The 14906-nt window shown below is 38.7% G+C and overlaps 2 protein-coding genes across 2 annotated transcripts; both read left to right on the plus strand.

The window, feature by feature from the left end:
• Positions 1-69: 69 nt before the first annotated feature.
• nudt9 (nudix (nucleoside diphosphate linked moiety X)-type motif 9) lies at positions 70-5688 on the plus strand. Its single transcript, XM_028042397.1, has 8 exons — positions 70-310; positions 431-709; positions 1466-1555; positions 1831-1917; positions 3045-3156; positions 4618-4764; positions 5080-5164; positions 5247-5688. The coding sequence occupies exons 1-8, from the start codon at positions 213-215 to the stop codon at positions 5390-5392; spliced, it is 1044 nt and encodes a 347-aa protein (XP_027898198.1). The 5' UTR covers positions 70-212; the 3' UTR covers positions 5393-5688.
• A 2224-nt stretch (positions 5689-7912) lies between these two features.
• On the plus strand, positions 7913-13917 carry LOC114160041 (uncharacterized). The gene is made up of 12 exons (XM_028042396.1): positions 7913-8212; positions 8631-8742; positions 9373-9466; positions 9619-9673; positions 9828-9968; positions 11091-11251; positions 11695-11793; positions 11888-12033; positions 12398-12569; positions 12656-12768; positions 13099-13183; positions 13261-13917. The coding sequence occupies exons 1-12, from the start codon at positions 8095-8097 to the stop codon at positions 13318-13320; spliced, it is 1356 nt and encodes a 451-aa protein (XP_027898197.1). The 5' UTR covers positions 7913-8094; the 3' UTR covers positions 13321-13917.
• The last annotated feature ends 989 nt before the right edge of the window (positions 13918-14906 follow it).

Below are 14906 nucleotides of genomic sequence, written 5' to 3' on the forward strand. Positions count from 1 at the left end.
CATGTAAGCTAGTAAAGTAAAATATGTCATGATGCTAGACACTTTCAGTCATATATATAATATTTTTATTGTAGAGTTGTAGTTTTCCCGACAAACACTGTGAAAACACTGTGCTTTTAGTAAAAAATGCGTCTACGCCCTTGCCTACGTCACCACGCAAAGGGATGCACTTCCTGCTCATGGCATGAACGTTTACCAATATTGTGAAAGGAATGGTTTTCTCATCTTCGAGACGACACTGGATAAGTGCTGTTCGTTTGGCGATCAGTCTGTTTGGACTCCCGTTGACTACCTCCACCCCTGGAGCAAGGTATGGGCAGCTTTATGTTTTCGGTTTCATAATAGAAACTAAGTAGTTACCTACATGCAGCCAATAAACCAGAACGTAAAGTAGGTGTGTGATTTGTGGCTTTTTTGTTGCCCTCTTCAGACCTGCGGTTCTTTGCTCATCCCATCATCTTAACAGAACCAGTACACATATTAAACCTATTTGTGGGGACTATTACACCAGCAGTATCGGTACCATGTCCTCCCCAGCTTGTCCTCATGTAAAATCCAGATGTCCACAGTATCCAGAGTCCACCATCAAGCGCTTCACTGTACCTGAGGACAAGGTGGACTGGGATGAGAAATGGCCCCAGTATAGCCCAGTCAGCCACACTGCTCCAGCTGTTTTAAATAAGCCAATCTGGGCTGATCCCGATATTGGGTGAGTAACGCTTGCTTTTTAAATAAATCTAACATCTGGATAATTTGATTTGATCACACAGTGTACAATTCATTTCTTTGCTTTCTCATACTTGCAAAAGTACTCCCTATTTGTCACATCAGAGCCACAAGGTTCACGGCACGTTAACTGTGATATATTGTGTAATGGATCAGAACAAAGTAGTGCATAATTTTGAAGTGGGAGCAAATCTATACATGGTTTTCAACTTTTATTTTTTGAAAATATGAAACTAAAAATTAGGTCATTCATTTGTATTCAGTTCCCCCAATGAAATGTCTGGTAGAGCCAAATACTTTTGCAATTAAAGCTGCAAATGTTTCAAATGTGTGTTTCTGTCAGGGTTACGTCTGCAGTGACGGATGTTTTACCTTTTCTTCTTTCTAAAATAGCTCCTGTTCAGTCAGATTAGATCGCTTGTGTCTGTGAATGCTGATTTTTCAAGTCTTAGCGCAGATTCTCAACTGCATTACCATCTGGACGTTGGCATTTCTTACACATGACTATACAGTAGCTTGAATTGAATAAAAATGTGAGTTTTATTTTATATTTTAAAAATTATGTGTATATTTTGCTTCCCAGTCACAAGCTGCTTTGTTTTTAGTCTATCACATAAACACCAAATAAATGTATTTTAGTTTGTGGCTGTTATGTGAGAAAAGGTGGAAAAAATTGGGGTCTGAATACTTTTTCCAAGATTTTTGTATAATTTCTGTGTACCGTTTGCTTGTCCTGCAGTTCCTTCTCTCCAAATTTCAATGCTGTTGACGGTCTTGTGGACAGGTCAAGTTTTGAGGGACAATACAAAGTGGAAAATGGGAAGCCATTGTAAGTTAAACAGTAATTTGCAACATTTTTCTGAAATCGGATTAATAAGAATGTGTGTGCAGCTGGTTCTTTCAGGACAGAACTGAAAACAACAACAACAAAAAAGTAAAAGCCAGACTCTTTAATGTTAATGTAAAGTGACATTTGGGTGAGAACTTTCTGTAGGTGCTTTTTCCTAAGTGGATGCCAGCTAATCAACGTTGTGATCTGTACTGAAGAAATTTTGTGTTTAAACCAGAAATCCCAGTTTCCAATACTGAATGTTTCTGATCTAGAAACCCTCGTGGACGCACTGGTTTGACTGGACGAGGCTTGCTTGGACGATGGGGACCTAATCACGCTGCCGACCCTATTGTCACAAGGTAACGTCTGTTCAGGTATAAATTAGCATTTTGATTATCATTCTGTTTTTAAAAGAGGGAACTCTCACTATCAACTAATTAAACTCGTTTTCTTTTATCTGTAAAAGGAAACGAGTCTTGGTCGTTTCAGTCTTGGTCAGAAGTTTCCATCCAGCCATCTTTTGAATGAAAGCCTTATTAATTTAGATCTAAAAGATTATTATTTTTTAGCAAGTTGCACAGAACCCCACATGTCTTATTTCTTTTACCTTCAGCTATCTTCTGCCTTAATGCCGGTTGTATCTTTTAACTGCCATTAATTTTGGAAATGGTGGAAATAATTTAAATTGGTTGGCTTTTAAGCATGCATTTGTGACGGTTGAGGTCAGGCCCATTAAGAGTGCTTCATGTGAGTCTGCTTTATCTTTCCCAAAACCCTTTTTGATGTGTGTTTGGCGTCAGTCGGAAGACCAGATTGAATCCAGTTCCAACCGTTCGATCAAAAACTGTCCGAAAGCGATTTAGTTATAATGTTAAAGAGCAACACAGGCGCTACAAGGATTAATCCTCAGCTCCGAAAAGGACACCTGAAAATTTGCGGCTGTTGACGCATATAAGAAGACTGTTTCTGAGTCAAAGTGAGGCTTTTAAACCTAAGTACAAAGTATCTACCTTCCAGGCATGGTGGTGGCAGCATTTTGCTGAGGGTTCATTTTGCTCTCACTGGCACTGGTGCATTGCATACAAAGTTTCTAGGATAATGAAGACCGAGGATTACCTCCAAATGATTTTGAGGTTTACATCAGATCAACAACTAGGTGGTAAAAACTTGGATATATCTGGCATTTATGTGGGAAAATGATCCCAAACACACATTAAAACTGAATTTGACATGGATAAAGCATTAAACATCTGGAGCTGCCTTGACTAAAACCATTTAGAAAATCTCTGGAACCAGTTTTTATTTTTCAGTCATGTGTTGTATTATTAGACCAAACTGCAAAAAAGGATTCAAGTGCCAAATTAAAAGCTCAAAATGATTACTAAACGTATGCTCCTGACGAGTGCATGTAAACTTCTGACCGTCTCTATGGATGATTTTATTCTTTTAACTCTCTGATGACCTGAAGCGTTACTCTGTGTGGCAGATGGAAGGTAGATGCCAGCGGAGCAAAGATTCATCACTCAGCCTCCAAAAAGCCCATCCTGCAGTTTGTGTCCATCAAGAGGAGAGACTGCGGGGAGTGGGCCATTCCAGGGGTAAGCTATTTTCTTAGTCCATTTTTCATGACATTTTCATAGAGGCTGTGGAGAAAGACAGAATAAACCCATTTGTCTTTGCATAAAGGAATTTAGAGTATCCAAGATCCCCAATCAATCAACTTTGCTATTAGACAGATTTGGTTACAGTGAGTTGTGTCAGCTTTCATGCCAGACAGAAAACTTAACATCAACACACAATAAATATAAATATATCATGATTCAAAATGGCCTGATTCTCAATTCTGAAAAATATCAAAAACAACATAAAAGCAGTGAAAAATGAAGAAACACAAACCTGACTCAAATACAGTATACTCACTAGGACAAGATTAAAAAGTTAAAATAAAATAAACCGATATTAAAACTATGGTAAATTGAATTTTAGAAGTTTGTGGCTACAGGAACAAAACTGGTTTTATACCACTTAATTTCACATTGGGGATGAAATATCTGCGTTCGGATGGGAGGAGCCTGGACTCGCAGTGCAGAGGATGAGACGCATCTCTTTAAGATGGATGTGGATAACCTCTTCACCTGCCTGAAGTAAAAGGAATCTAGGTTTAGCTGCATCTCATCCTTCTACTTACTGGACTGTTTTACTATTTGGTTCAGGCAGTTGTTCTTTTCAAGAGTTAAAATACCAAACCAGGACATGGAGCGGAAAGATGGAACCAATCCAATAAAGGCTCGATTAAAGATGGAATGAAAAAGGTTTTGTCAAGGTGAAATGAAGAGTTTTCTGAGTTCCCTTTCTTTTATAAAGCCTCTCAGTTTGGGTTAGTTTGCTGTTAATAACTGTGACCAGATATTTGTAGGGGTCAACAGCTTCCACAGTCTGGTCCTTTAGAAGAGTCGCTTCCTGTACCTGAAAGTGTGTTCTGAAAATCAGTGGTCATATCCTTAGTTTTTGAGATCTTCATCTGTAAGTAGGATTCATCACACCGCTGAACGGAGTCCTCCACCACAGAGCCGCGGCCCGTTTCTTTTAGGTTAAGCAGGCTAATAACGACTGAGTCATCTGCATACTTTAAAATGACTCATCCCTGCGGAGAGCCGGTGGAGGAGCAGGGTGTCTTGGACAAAAACTTTCATTCTCTGTTTCCTTTTTCCTTGAAACGTTTAAAATCCAGCCCACAGGATTAGAACTTGTGTTCTGAAAAAAACAAAAACGAAAAAAAACCCAACAATAAATAAAAGTCGTGCATGTGATCCGTTTCCTTCCAGATGTTTGAAAAGCGGGTTCATTAGAAAAACCTTGGCATCACTAAATCACTAATTCACCTCCAGCAGTCACAATTTAAATATTCGGCAATGTTCACAATTTTATGGCACACCTGACTCGTGCTGGTTTATACTCTGGCTAAAGTTAGGAAACTTAAGTTTTGAAGCCACTGTTTTTTTTCGTGTGCTTTTTCATTCTGAGAATATATTTTTGTCTGCACATCCTGGTTTTGACAGGGGATGGTGGACCCAGGGGAACAGGTTTCCCTCACGTTGCAGCGGGAGTTCTCCGAGGAAGCCCTAAACTCGCTTTCGTTAAAGCAGTCAGAGAAGGAAGACATCCACAAACGCATCCAAAAACTCTTCGGGTCTGCAGGGTTTCAGGTGAGTAACTTTGGAGTAAAATGTGACGGTTTGTCGTCACATTTTAGCTAAGAAAACAGATGAGAACCTGTAAAAGAATGGTTTAGATCACAGCATAGCAAGAGCTAGTCCAGAACTAAGTCAGTTTGTAAAAGAAAAAACTAATCCAAAACACTCTGCTTTGTTTATGTCTGTGACATGCAATCTATTGGCAATTGTGGGTTTAACATAAAATCTGAAAAAATTCAAGGGCTCTGAATACATGTGAGCGATCCAATAACCAAAATTGCATATGAGAGCACTCAAACAATATTGGAGAAACCTGTCTCCTTTCAGGTTTATAAAGGATATGTTGATGATCCAAGAAACACCGACAATGCCTGGATGGAGACGGTCGCCGTCAACTTTCACGATGAAGCGGGTAACTTTCTTTTGCATTTTTCCCGGAATCCTCCTATCACCACAGGTGCACACTCGTCCTCTAAATATTCCTGTGATTGCAGGCAACAGTGTGAGCGAGCTGCCTCTGCAGGCTGGCGATGACGCAGGACAGGTCCAGTGGGTGGACGTGGACTCGTCGTTCAGCCTCTATGCGAGCCACTCCCACTTCTTGGAGCTGGTTGCCAGAGAGCGGAAGGCCCACTGGTAATCAGGAGACAAAAGGCTGCTCTGACGTTACGATGAGGCAAAGCAGAGCCTGAAGAGCTCTCGTCCATTCAGCACGCATGACCCCTCATGGGAATGATCCCACTAATTCATTAATGATATTCTGACCTAATAATGGAAAACATAAAGTGAATTTAACCAGTTAGCATGATAAAGCAAAAAAGGAAAAAAAAAACAACAACAACTAAAAGAAAAAAGAAGTAATGTAACTTTAGCATAAGTAAAATCTATAAATATTATGTACCGGTACATATATAATAAAGCTATGGTCAGAGATTTCAATGCTTTTTCGATTCATTTGAACAAACTTCTCCACGAAAGATTTAAAGTGTGACCTTGTATGTTGCCATATTTATTGAATCCCTCCAAAAATTCTGCTTTGCGCCTTACGTAGGTATATTCACCATTTCAGCTCTTCCATGTCACTGTAGGGCAAGGGAAAGGAAACATGGTTTAGTATTTAAATAAAAATCTGACAAGTGTGGTGTGCATTTCTGCAGGGTCTTAAACTGTCTCACATAACTATCAAATGTTTAGATCCTCAAAAACTCTTCGATATGCCAAGATCTTCAATACTGCCTCTAAAATTACCTCTAATTACATCTCAAAATGATTGTTTTTTTTGTTTGTTTGTACAAAGAACGCATTCCTGCTACTAAAACTAGCTTATTTCATCTTTAGACAATTAAAATAGTCTTGATATGATATACTGAGAAAGCTTAGGAAAAGGTACTTGCCCTGAACTATGAAGGTATTATGAGGTTTGGTTTAAATGCAGGGGTTTTATCAGTTGGTTAATATCTGCTGTCAGTACTGAAGGTTTATTATTTGTTGTAAGAACAAAGTGAAGTAAAGCAACCAATCTGCAGCAGCACCGGATTTACACATCATTTTCATCAAATTAAGTTCACTAGGTTATATTTACCTTGCTCAGGTTATTACATAAATATAATTAATTTAATGAGCTCAGATTATTACACTTAAATAATACTCATCTTAAAAATGGGAGAGAGCATCTATAAACAGCAGATTCTCAATTGAATTTAGGCCTGGCCTTTGATTGGACTACTTCCTGACGGAAGCTAGAGGACTGAAGAATGTCTCTGTACTTCCAAGACCGTTTGGCAGCCTGCGTTTCCAAACTCTGCTGTGTAAAAGAAATTCAGTGTGTGGACCATGGTGAATATAGCTGATCAGGAGGCATTCCAGGAAGAGCCGAAGAATCCAGCTGCATAAGCTGGAACCTCTTACAAGAAATCACTAATTAAATAAGAGCCAGTTCTAGTCGGCGCCACAAATCCAATACGCCTTTTTTTTTTTTTTACCCTCATTGCTTCCCACACTCCAAACATTTGCCTGTTGTTCAATATTCAAGTGATATTCAGGTCAAAGATCTGCTTAAATAAGTGAACAAAGTTTGCTGTTTGACCAGAGAAGGAAGCTTTTTTTTCACACTTGTTTAGGGGATTTTTCACTACTTGCAGACAGAGAGAGAGAGAGAGAGACAGAAGATTTTTATCTATAAACCACTCAAGCACTAATAGCATTTGTTGTTGAAAGAACAGAGACTATGACCAATCTTTCATCTGATTCTGATCAGGGCTGCATTAGTCACTTTACTGTTTAATGTCCATTTATAATTGGAGGTTTCCTCTATTGGCAGTGCTGGCCCCAAGAATAAACAATATGAGCAGCTGCTTAAAGCTCAGAACCAATAGAGGGAACCCAAGAGCGCTGGGACAGTCACAAGTTGTGCTTCGAATACTTTGTTTGTAGGGGTGTGTACTCAATCGCATGAGTAGCAATTGTGCAAAATAAGACCTCTGATCTTTGATATTAATATGTTAAATGTGATGGTTGTAGTCAGACTCTAAAATATTTTAATGTTTTACTCAGCATTTTTGCAACTCTTGCCAGCTTCCATGGGTCTGCTGAACAGTAGCCCCACAACATGATGCTGTCACCACCACCGTGTTTCATTGTAGGGATGCTCATGTTCGGCATGTTGTGCAGCGTATGTCCTCTGTCACACATAGAGTTTAATTTTAGGCCAAAAGGTTCAGTCTCATCTGGCCAAAATGTGCTTTATATGTGGGTAGACTGTAAATAAGACCTCTTCTGACATTCTTGTGACATTGACTTGCTTCTTACCGCTCATCCATAATAGCTAAAATTAGGGCTATATGTGCATATTGTATCGTTTGTCCGACCCTTGAATACCAAGATATATCTTAAAGTTTGTGTTTGTGGCACGGAAAATATGAAAAAGTTCAAACTGTATAACATTTGTCAGGAACTGTATTTATTTCATTTTATAAAGTATTTAGACAGAATTAAAAGGAAAATCAACAAAACGACGTCTGTCATCTTTGATTAGAACATTTATTTAAATCATAATTTGATTTAATTTTTTTTTTGAAAAACTTCAACTTTAATCTACTGTACTAGAGTTAGCAGTTTGATTAGGCGTTGCGAGTCAGCTAAGAGGGAAACTACATTTCCCATAGGTCTTTGAGACAAACGACGCCCAAAGCTGACGACGTGGCTGAAAAACGTCGCATCACCGGTTTCCACCGGACCGGGGTGATTCAAATCAGAGAGCAGGCTGTTCTCTCATTGCTAATTCTGGACTTGTAGAAGTTCTAGCGGTCCTTCGCAACTCTTTGACCTCATCACTGTGCAGTTATGTCGGGAAAAGTCAAAGGCCGAAGTGCGGCTAACGCGGACTCCATGGCTGGCTTAGTGTCCTGTGATGAGCGCATCTTGCGGGATATTCATCAGCTGTACACGGAGGCGGACAGCGGTGGGTTACATCACTTCATTAATACCTGGTCGTAATGCAGCTGCCCTTTTTTAAATGCAGTGTTTGAGATAAAGTTTGTTGTTACCCCGGTAACGCGCTGGAGTATTTCGGTTGGAGCTAGGTGTTAGCTACTTGCTAATAAGGATTTTGTGATTTTGGCTGACGTTGCACTTGGAAAGGTTGATGCTAATCGAGTTAGCCACCTCTGTTGCTGAGAACCTGCATAAAATAAATTGTTGGACAACTGCGTTGTTTAATGCAAGTGTATCACAGCATTTGTTTTATCCCTCAGGGTTCAAGCTTAGCCCGGTGGACGAGAAGACTTTCACACTTCTTTAATTCTATTTTTTTAATGCTATAAACAGATGTAAAACAAACCCTAATAGTTGTTTTGCCCGTGTTTTTGTATTTTCTACAGGGTTAATTCCAGTGGCTGAATCTGTTGGTGTGAAGCTCCTTCCACCCAGGAAAAAAATCACGGTGATGCTGATGGGCAACCACTCAGCCGGGAAAAGCTCTTTCATCAACTGGTAAATATGTGTGTCCACTTTGACCTCTGCAAACTTCAGTGTATTTTACTGGAATTGTGTATGTTTAACACAAAGTATAACATCATTCTGAAGGTTTGTATTTAGCCTGCTTTTACTCTGATGCCACTAAATGAAATCCAGCTCAATCAAAGGCCTCTTGAAATCACCTGAGTGAAGTGAATAGACACCACCTGTATCCTGTATGTAATTTAAAAGGTTTGCACGATAAAACTGGTGAACAAACAGCATTAAGTCAAAAGAACAAAGTAGACAAGTCAAGGATTACTTTGTAAAACAAGCTTTTATTTATGACTCATACACCATCTGTTCTACATTTAAAAACAAACAAACCGCTAGGAGTCATAGAGATGTGTAGTCATGTGCTGTGTACATGAAGAAACATACAAAATCAAAGCTTTTTCATGCATTAGCATGACCCAATCAAAGTCCATTAGGAATCTGTGTGAGGTCTGGAAATTGGATTAGGGTTTTCATGTTAGATCTTAATTAAATACCCTGAAGTTTGTTGTTGTAATGTGACAAAGTGTAGAATAGATCAACAGGCCTCGTCTCCTGTGATCCATTTTAAGTTGCCCCATATTTTCACTCGCATGTATTTGCTGTTCCCAGGTATGTAGAGGAGCACATCCAGCGCACTGGGGTGGCTATTGAGACGCAGGGCTTCAGCTTTGTTACAAGCGGTCGCAAAAGAGAGTCCCTCACGGTGAGCGCAACAGCAGCAGATTATCTTTGTGGAACAGGAATGTTGTTGGTCGAGGCGTTAACATGCACATTCATTTTTCTCTACTCTCTTGTCGTTATTAGTAGATTATTGCAGGAACAGTGACAAAAATTTGGTTTTGTTTCCATCTTTAGGGAAATGCAACCCTCCATCTATATCCACATTTCAAGCCTCTGCAAGAGTTTAAAGGTGAGCATTTTGATTAATCGTCACCAAAAAATTTACTGGCTGCTTGCCTCAAGAGAAGTTGCTTAAATTTATATATATATATATATATATAACCTCTTTTTTCATTACTATGCTATTTTTCAAATGGTTTCCAACCTTTTAAATTGTCCTCAAGGTGTTTCAGAGTACCTGAGCACGGAGATCTGCACATCTCGACAAAAGCGGTTCAGCCTGGTGACGTTTGTGGATTCTCCAGGCTTGGTGGATGGAGATATGAAATATCCCTTTGATGTGGACGAGGTGATCCTCTGGCTGGGTAGGTTCACACAAAAATGCTTCCAATCATTTGGACTTAGATCTCCGTGGTCAAGTGCCCTTCTTCCAGCCTGATGGATTGTTCCACTTCCTGATTGTTCCACATCATAAGCAGTTCTCTCCTCTAGCCAGTTGCTTAAATGTCAGCAAAAATGGACAATTTATTCTCTAAACATATGTAAGAACTGTTTCCCAAATGTGCACATCCTTTGTAGCAAACGCCTTCAAGCAATATTACAGGAATTATAAATAAATGTGTTAAAGAAAACATTTTAATTAATAGTAGCAATGAGAAATGGCTGGAGGAACCTCTACACTTTTCCATTTTTAAAGGCTTTCATTCATTCCTGTTATCCTTCTTTCTAATCCTTCTATTTTTCATTAGTTTTGTGTAACACACATTTTTTTCTTATATTGTACTCCTTACTTATGAGGATTTTAAACAAGTTTAGCCTACTTGAACCTGCCGTTTTCTTGTCTTTCCCATTTTTAGTAATAGCCTTAAGAGTCAGTTGTGTTTGTGAGATGCATTTATATTTTTGGGAAGCAGAAAGTTGTGGATTACAAATGTAAGCTTCCTTCATGGTGTTAAATTTTAATAAGTCAAACTTACTTACAGTATTATGTTATGGTATTTTTATAGGAATTGTTATGGATAGCATTAATTATTTATATATTAAAAAGAAGATTTTTCAAACATTTGAGCTAAAGCTTTAGAAATAAAAGGTACAAATATTTTACGGGTTTTCACGTTTCGTTTTCAGATATGCTGACATTTTATTTACTATGAAATACTGAATTATCAACATTTTTACTTCACATGTTCAGCTCAATATGAGTAGAAACAGGTTCTTCTAAAGCTTTGTTTTCTCTGCTTTTTTTGTAAACAAAACCATTTATTGCCTCAAAGAAAAAGATGAACACCTCCAGTTTTCTACTCCAGCTCTTGCAAAGTACCAACTTCTGTTTCTGAGTGACTAAGCAATATAATGATGTACTCCAACAAGTAATTGTTTCATTTACTTTATTTGCTCTTGATCATGTATTCATGTGACTTTTTTTTTTTTGCTAGATGATTCTGTCTTCTATGGAAAATGATGTATTTTATTATTGTTTCTTTCAGGGGAACTTTGTGACCTTATCCTGGTTTTCTTTGACCCCATGGGCCAGGCTCTGTGCAAGCGGACCCTCAACATTGTGGAGTCCCTGAATGAAAAACATGGCGACCGGATACACTTTTATCTGAGCAAGGCGGATGAAGCTGGTGGAGAGTCAGACAGACAGGTAAACTCAGCTACAGATCTGTCCAGGTGCTCTTCTGCATTGGTGTGTTTTTGCAAAAAATAATCATATGTGCTACACTTTTTCACATCGTTTCTCTTTCAGCTTTGAAAATGTAGAAACAAATGTGTAGTCCACCATTTTTTAACAAACAGTTCAGGCTTACTCAGATTGCATGGAGTGCTTGTGAACATCACTTGTCAAGTGTTTCTGCATGACGAATTCAAAAGCTGAAGATATTAAGTTAATTAAAAAGAAAAAACAGTATATGAACAGTTTTTGGATTGGGTTTCTGAGCTCGCTTTTCAGACTCTAACAGTAATTTTTTGGAGAAAATATTTGCGTTTAACCCTGGGAATCAATGATCGGTTGAAAGCGTAGATGACTGTGTTGACAATATTTGATGGAAACCACTTCCACTAATACTTGTTTTGTAATTATGTCAGAGAGTAATGATGCAGATTGTTCAGGAGCTCTGCAAAAGACCAGGACTCAACAAATGTGGTTTCGACATGCCCACCATTTACATTCCCAATCCCAACAAGGTGGGTCAGATTGGAAAATTATGTTCTGACGTTAAACGTGTGCATATAAAATGATTACTTGTTTTATTGATCATTTTTGTGCCTCTGTTTTCAGCCCAGTCGCTGTGTGAACCAGATTGAGGAGGTCTGTCGTGCCGTCGAGAAAACCATCAACCAGACGGTCCAGAACACCCTCAACTCCCTGGAGAAGGACTGTGAGCTCATCAGCGAGGCCATCACGAATAAACTCATCAATGACAGGTAAAAAAAAAAATACACTTCACAATTTATTTCTATGATCCTATTTTTTTCTGACAACAGCTTGATGGTCCACTTATCTCATAAAATTTTATTTATTTTTGAGTCTAATAACATACAGATTTTTATCAGGTTTCTAACATATTTTTGAGAGTTGAACAAAAGCATGGAATTTGTCTGTTTGAAATCATTAATAAACCTAATAGTCATGCAACAAATGTGTGTACTAAAGATTTTCTTAAGTTAGATGTCTGGAAAAATCTTGGAAATTTGAGTTTGGAAAACGGTGGACATTTGTGGAAATGTTTGAAGTGCTCCCTGGATCAGTGATGCTTTCAGAGTGCAACTCTGATCATTTGATCCACAGGCAGAACAGTTTGCAGAACAGACGCGCCCGCTGCCAGAGCTGCTTCCTGTCCCTGCTGGGTTTCTGCATCCCACTGGCTCTGCTGGCCTTACTGGCACTGGGGACGTTGTCCAAAGAGCTACTGGACATGGCTCTGGGCCAACAGGGCAGAGAGGCTCTCTCACTGTATCTGGTGAGCATCCATCAGGTGCAAAATCAACCACTTTGTTGCTGTTTTTAAAGTGTGGCTAAAATTTGTGGCTTCTTTGTGTTGCACAGACACCAGTAGTGAAAATATTTGACTCCCTGTCTGGGGAACAGCGGCTTTATTGCTGCGGTGGACTGGTCCTTCTCTCCTTCCTCCTGCTCATCATTGCTCGCTTTGCCTTCAGGTAGGAGGCATCAGAACCATCTGTGCCTTCAGTTTGATCAAATATAACTCGGTCACTGTCGAGTGTTTGTTCTGTCTTTCTTCTTTTCCCAAGAAATATGCAAGTACGTTTTTTTTTTTCTTTTCTTGCTTATATAACCTTTTGTGCTAAATTTGGTTATTGTAAAACAAAAAAATTCAGATAGGAGCCAAATTGGAAAAACATCAAGTCCAAACAACTGACTTTTTTTAATTTTATGTGATAAAACAATACAAAGAGGTATTTAATTTTAAAGTGGAAGGAACTGAACTATTGGGGACTTTTTTTTATTTTTTTTTTGACCTACTGCAGAACTCGGCCAACTCTGTCAGGCAAACAGAAACGGCAGCTTCAGGAGAAGCTCGAATACATTCAGGAGGTGGTTAAGACCAAAAAGGTATCTTGATCCACTCTGACGTGATCATGGCGGGGAATGATGGGTTTGGGTTTTAACATTTTGTTTTCTCCCTCTAGAAAAACCTCTACGAGGAATATCTGCGCCAGAGTGTTAGTGATCATGACATGGACGTGTAAAGGGGGGAAAAAAAAAAAGAAAAGTTCCTCGCAATGACTTGGGACCAACTTGCCAAGATTCCACACCAGCTCAAATACGTGTCTTTCTTTTTATTCCAAATATATGTGGCATTCAACAGAAAACCCCTCCATGATCTGGTGCTTTGACTTGGGTACAGCCTGTTACATGAACTTGTACACTACTCTACCTGTACATGACATGAGCTTGTTACTGATCTTCTTTCTTCTGAGCACTTCCTTTCTGAGTCCTGTGCCTCTGTCCCTTTCCAAGTAATTCAGGTGTGAACCACTCTATAACACAAAGATGTTGAAGCTATTTATAGCAACATGTAGCACTGATTTGAGTGTCTTTGTAAACATTTTCAACTTTGATGGTGTTACCCAGAATTTTATACAATATTTTTTCATCAAGATGTCACATATTTGTATTATCCCTAAAGATATCTGTTTTTTTTAGTAAGTAGAATAATCAATTAAAAATTCTGCGGTTCTGATAGTTTGCCAGCAGTCATGAAATTGCATAGGATTGCATTTCAATTTTTTCATTTTCTCCCCACCTTGTCGTGATTTAAGTAACTAAATAAACGGTTCAATCAAGAAGGTTCTGGGAGAGAAAATGTATTCATACACACCACCTTAAGGGCTTTTATCATCATTTTTCTTTACTTAAGTCGGGTTACAATGTTTAAAGATTTAGTAAAGGAGACCAGACAGATTAAATGCCACATACTGTAAAGGATAAAGCTAAAAACCTTCAGAGAATTTTATTTGAAAAATCACACGAACAGGCTCGCGTCATTTCTGGAGTGAAACATCCTTGAGGTATTTTTGCGGTTTTCCGACACCCACCTGAGGTCCCAGTGTGTCATGCTCCAGTTTTATTCTTGATTCATGCAGTTCTGTAATAAGGTGGTGAAAAAGCTTGTGCTCCTGGAGTTAATTCCTAAGATCATGAGATAAAAAATGTAAGTCATTCAAGACAATTGAGGACTGGAAAGTCTGGAATTGACTAATTCAGGTGTGAAACAAGCAGGTAATCTTGTTCCCTCCATTCTTTTTAAAAGGGTTTTCAGCACCTGCAAACACCTGATGGTGTGACTGTTTTCAGAGGCTGTAGTTATGTGGTCACCTTATAAAATGTAAAAAAAAAAAAACATGACATACTCAAATGTAACGCCTTTCAACGGTAATGAAAGTTTCTGGAGGTAAGATTAGTTTATAAAAGTATATTTGGAACTAGATTAAATTAGACTTTTTAGGGGGTAATTTACCTAAGTTAAATCAGTCATAATTTCCATCAAAATTAGCCTAAATTTCTACAAATCCAGCATATATCTTTGCTTTGCAACTTTCTGTTGGCATGGGGTATGAGTGTTTTGCTGCAGGAGGGACTGGTGCGCTTCACAAAATGAATCAGAAAACTACTCATACTGTGTGGGAATATTAAAAATTGTGCAAAAGCATGATGGTGTTGTCAGGCAGATTCTGTTCATGACTTCTTGAATCTAAGTCTGGCACTAATCAGGCCCTGGGTGTGGCTGGCAAAAAATAAATCAAAGGAAAGTGATTAATCAGTCAACTCATGA

This window comes from Xiphophorus couchianus, chromosome 16, assembly GCF_001444195.1.
Source record: "Xiphophorus couchianus chromosome 16, X_couchianus-1.0, whole genome shotgun sequence".
Lineage (NCBI taxonomy): Eukaryota > Metazoa > Chordata > Actinopteri > Cyprinodontiformes > Poeciliidae > Xiphophorus > Xiphophorus couchianus.

Excerpts from the sequence above, each read along its gene's own strand:
- LOC114160041 (XM_028042396.1), top strand. The coding sequence starts at position 8,095 with ATGTCGGGAAAAGTCAAAGGCCGAAGTGCGGCTAACGCGGACTCCATG. Across the intron at positions 9,674-9,827 it reads GCCTCTGCAAGAGTTTAAAG|GTGTTTCAGAGTACCTGAGC; the intron begins GTGAGCATTTTG and ends ATTGTCCTCAAG. Across the intron at positions 9,969-11,090 it reads CGAGGTGATCCTCTGGCTGG|GGGAACTTTGTGACCTTATC; the intron begins GTAGGTTCACAC and ends TGTTTCTTTCAG.
- nudt9 (XM_028042397.1), top strand. The coding sequence starts at position 213 with ATGGTTTTCTCATCTTCGAGACGACACTGGATAAGTGCTGTTCGTTTG. Across the intron at positions 4,765-5,079 it reads TCGGGTCTGCAGGGTTTCAG|GTTTATAAAGGATATGTTGA; the intron begins GTGAGTAACTTT and ends GTCTCCTTTCAG. Across the intron at positions 5,165-5,246 it reads CAACTTTCACGATGAAGCGG|GCAACAGTGTGAGCGAGCTG; the intron begins GTAACTTTCTTT and ends CTGTGATTGCAG.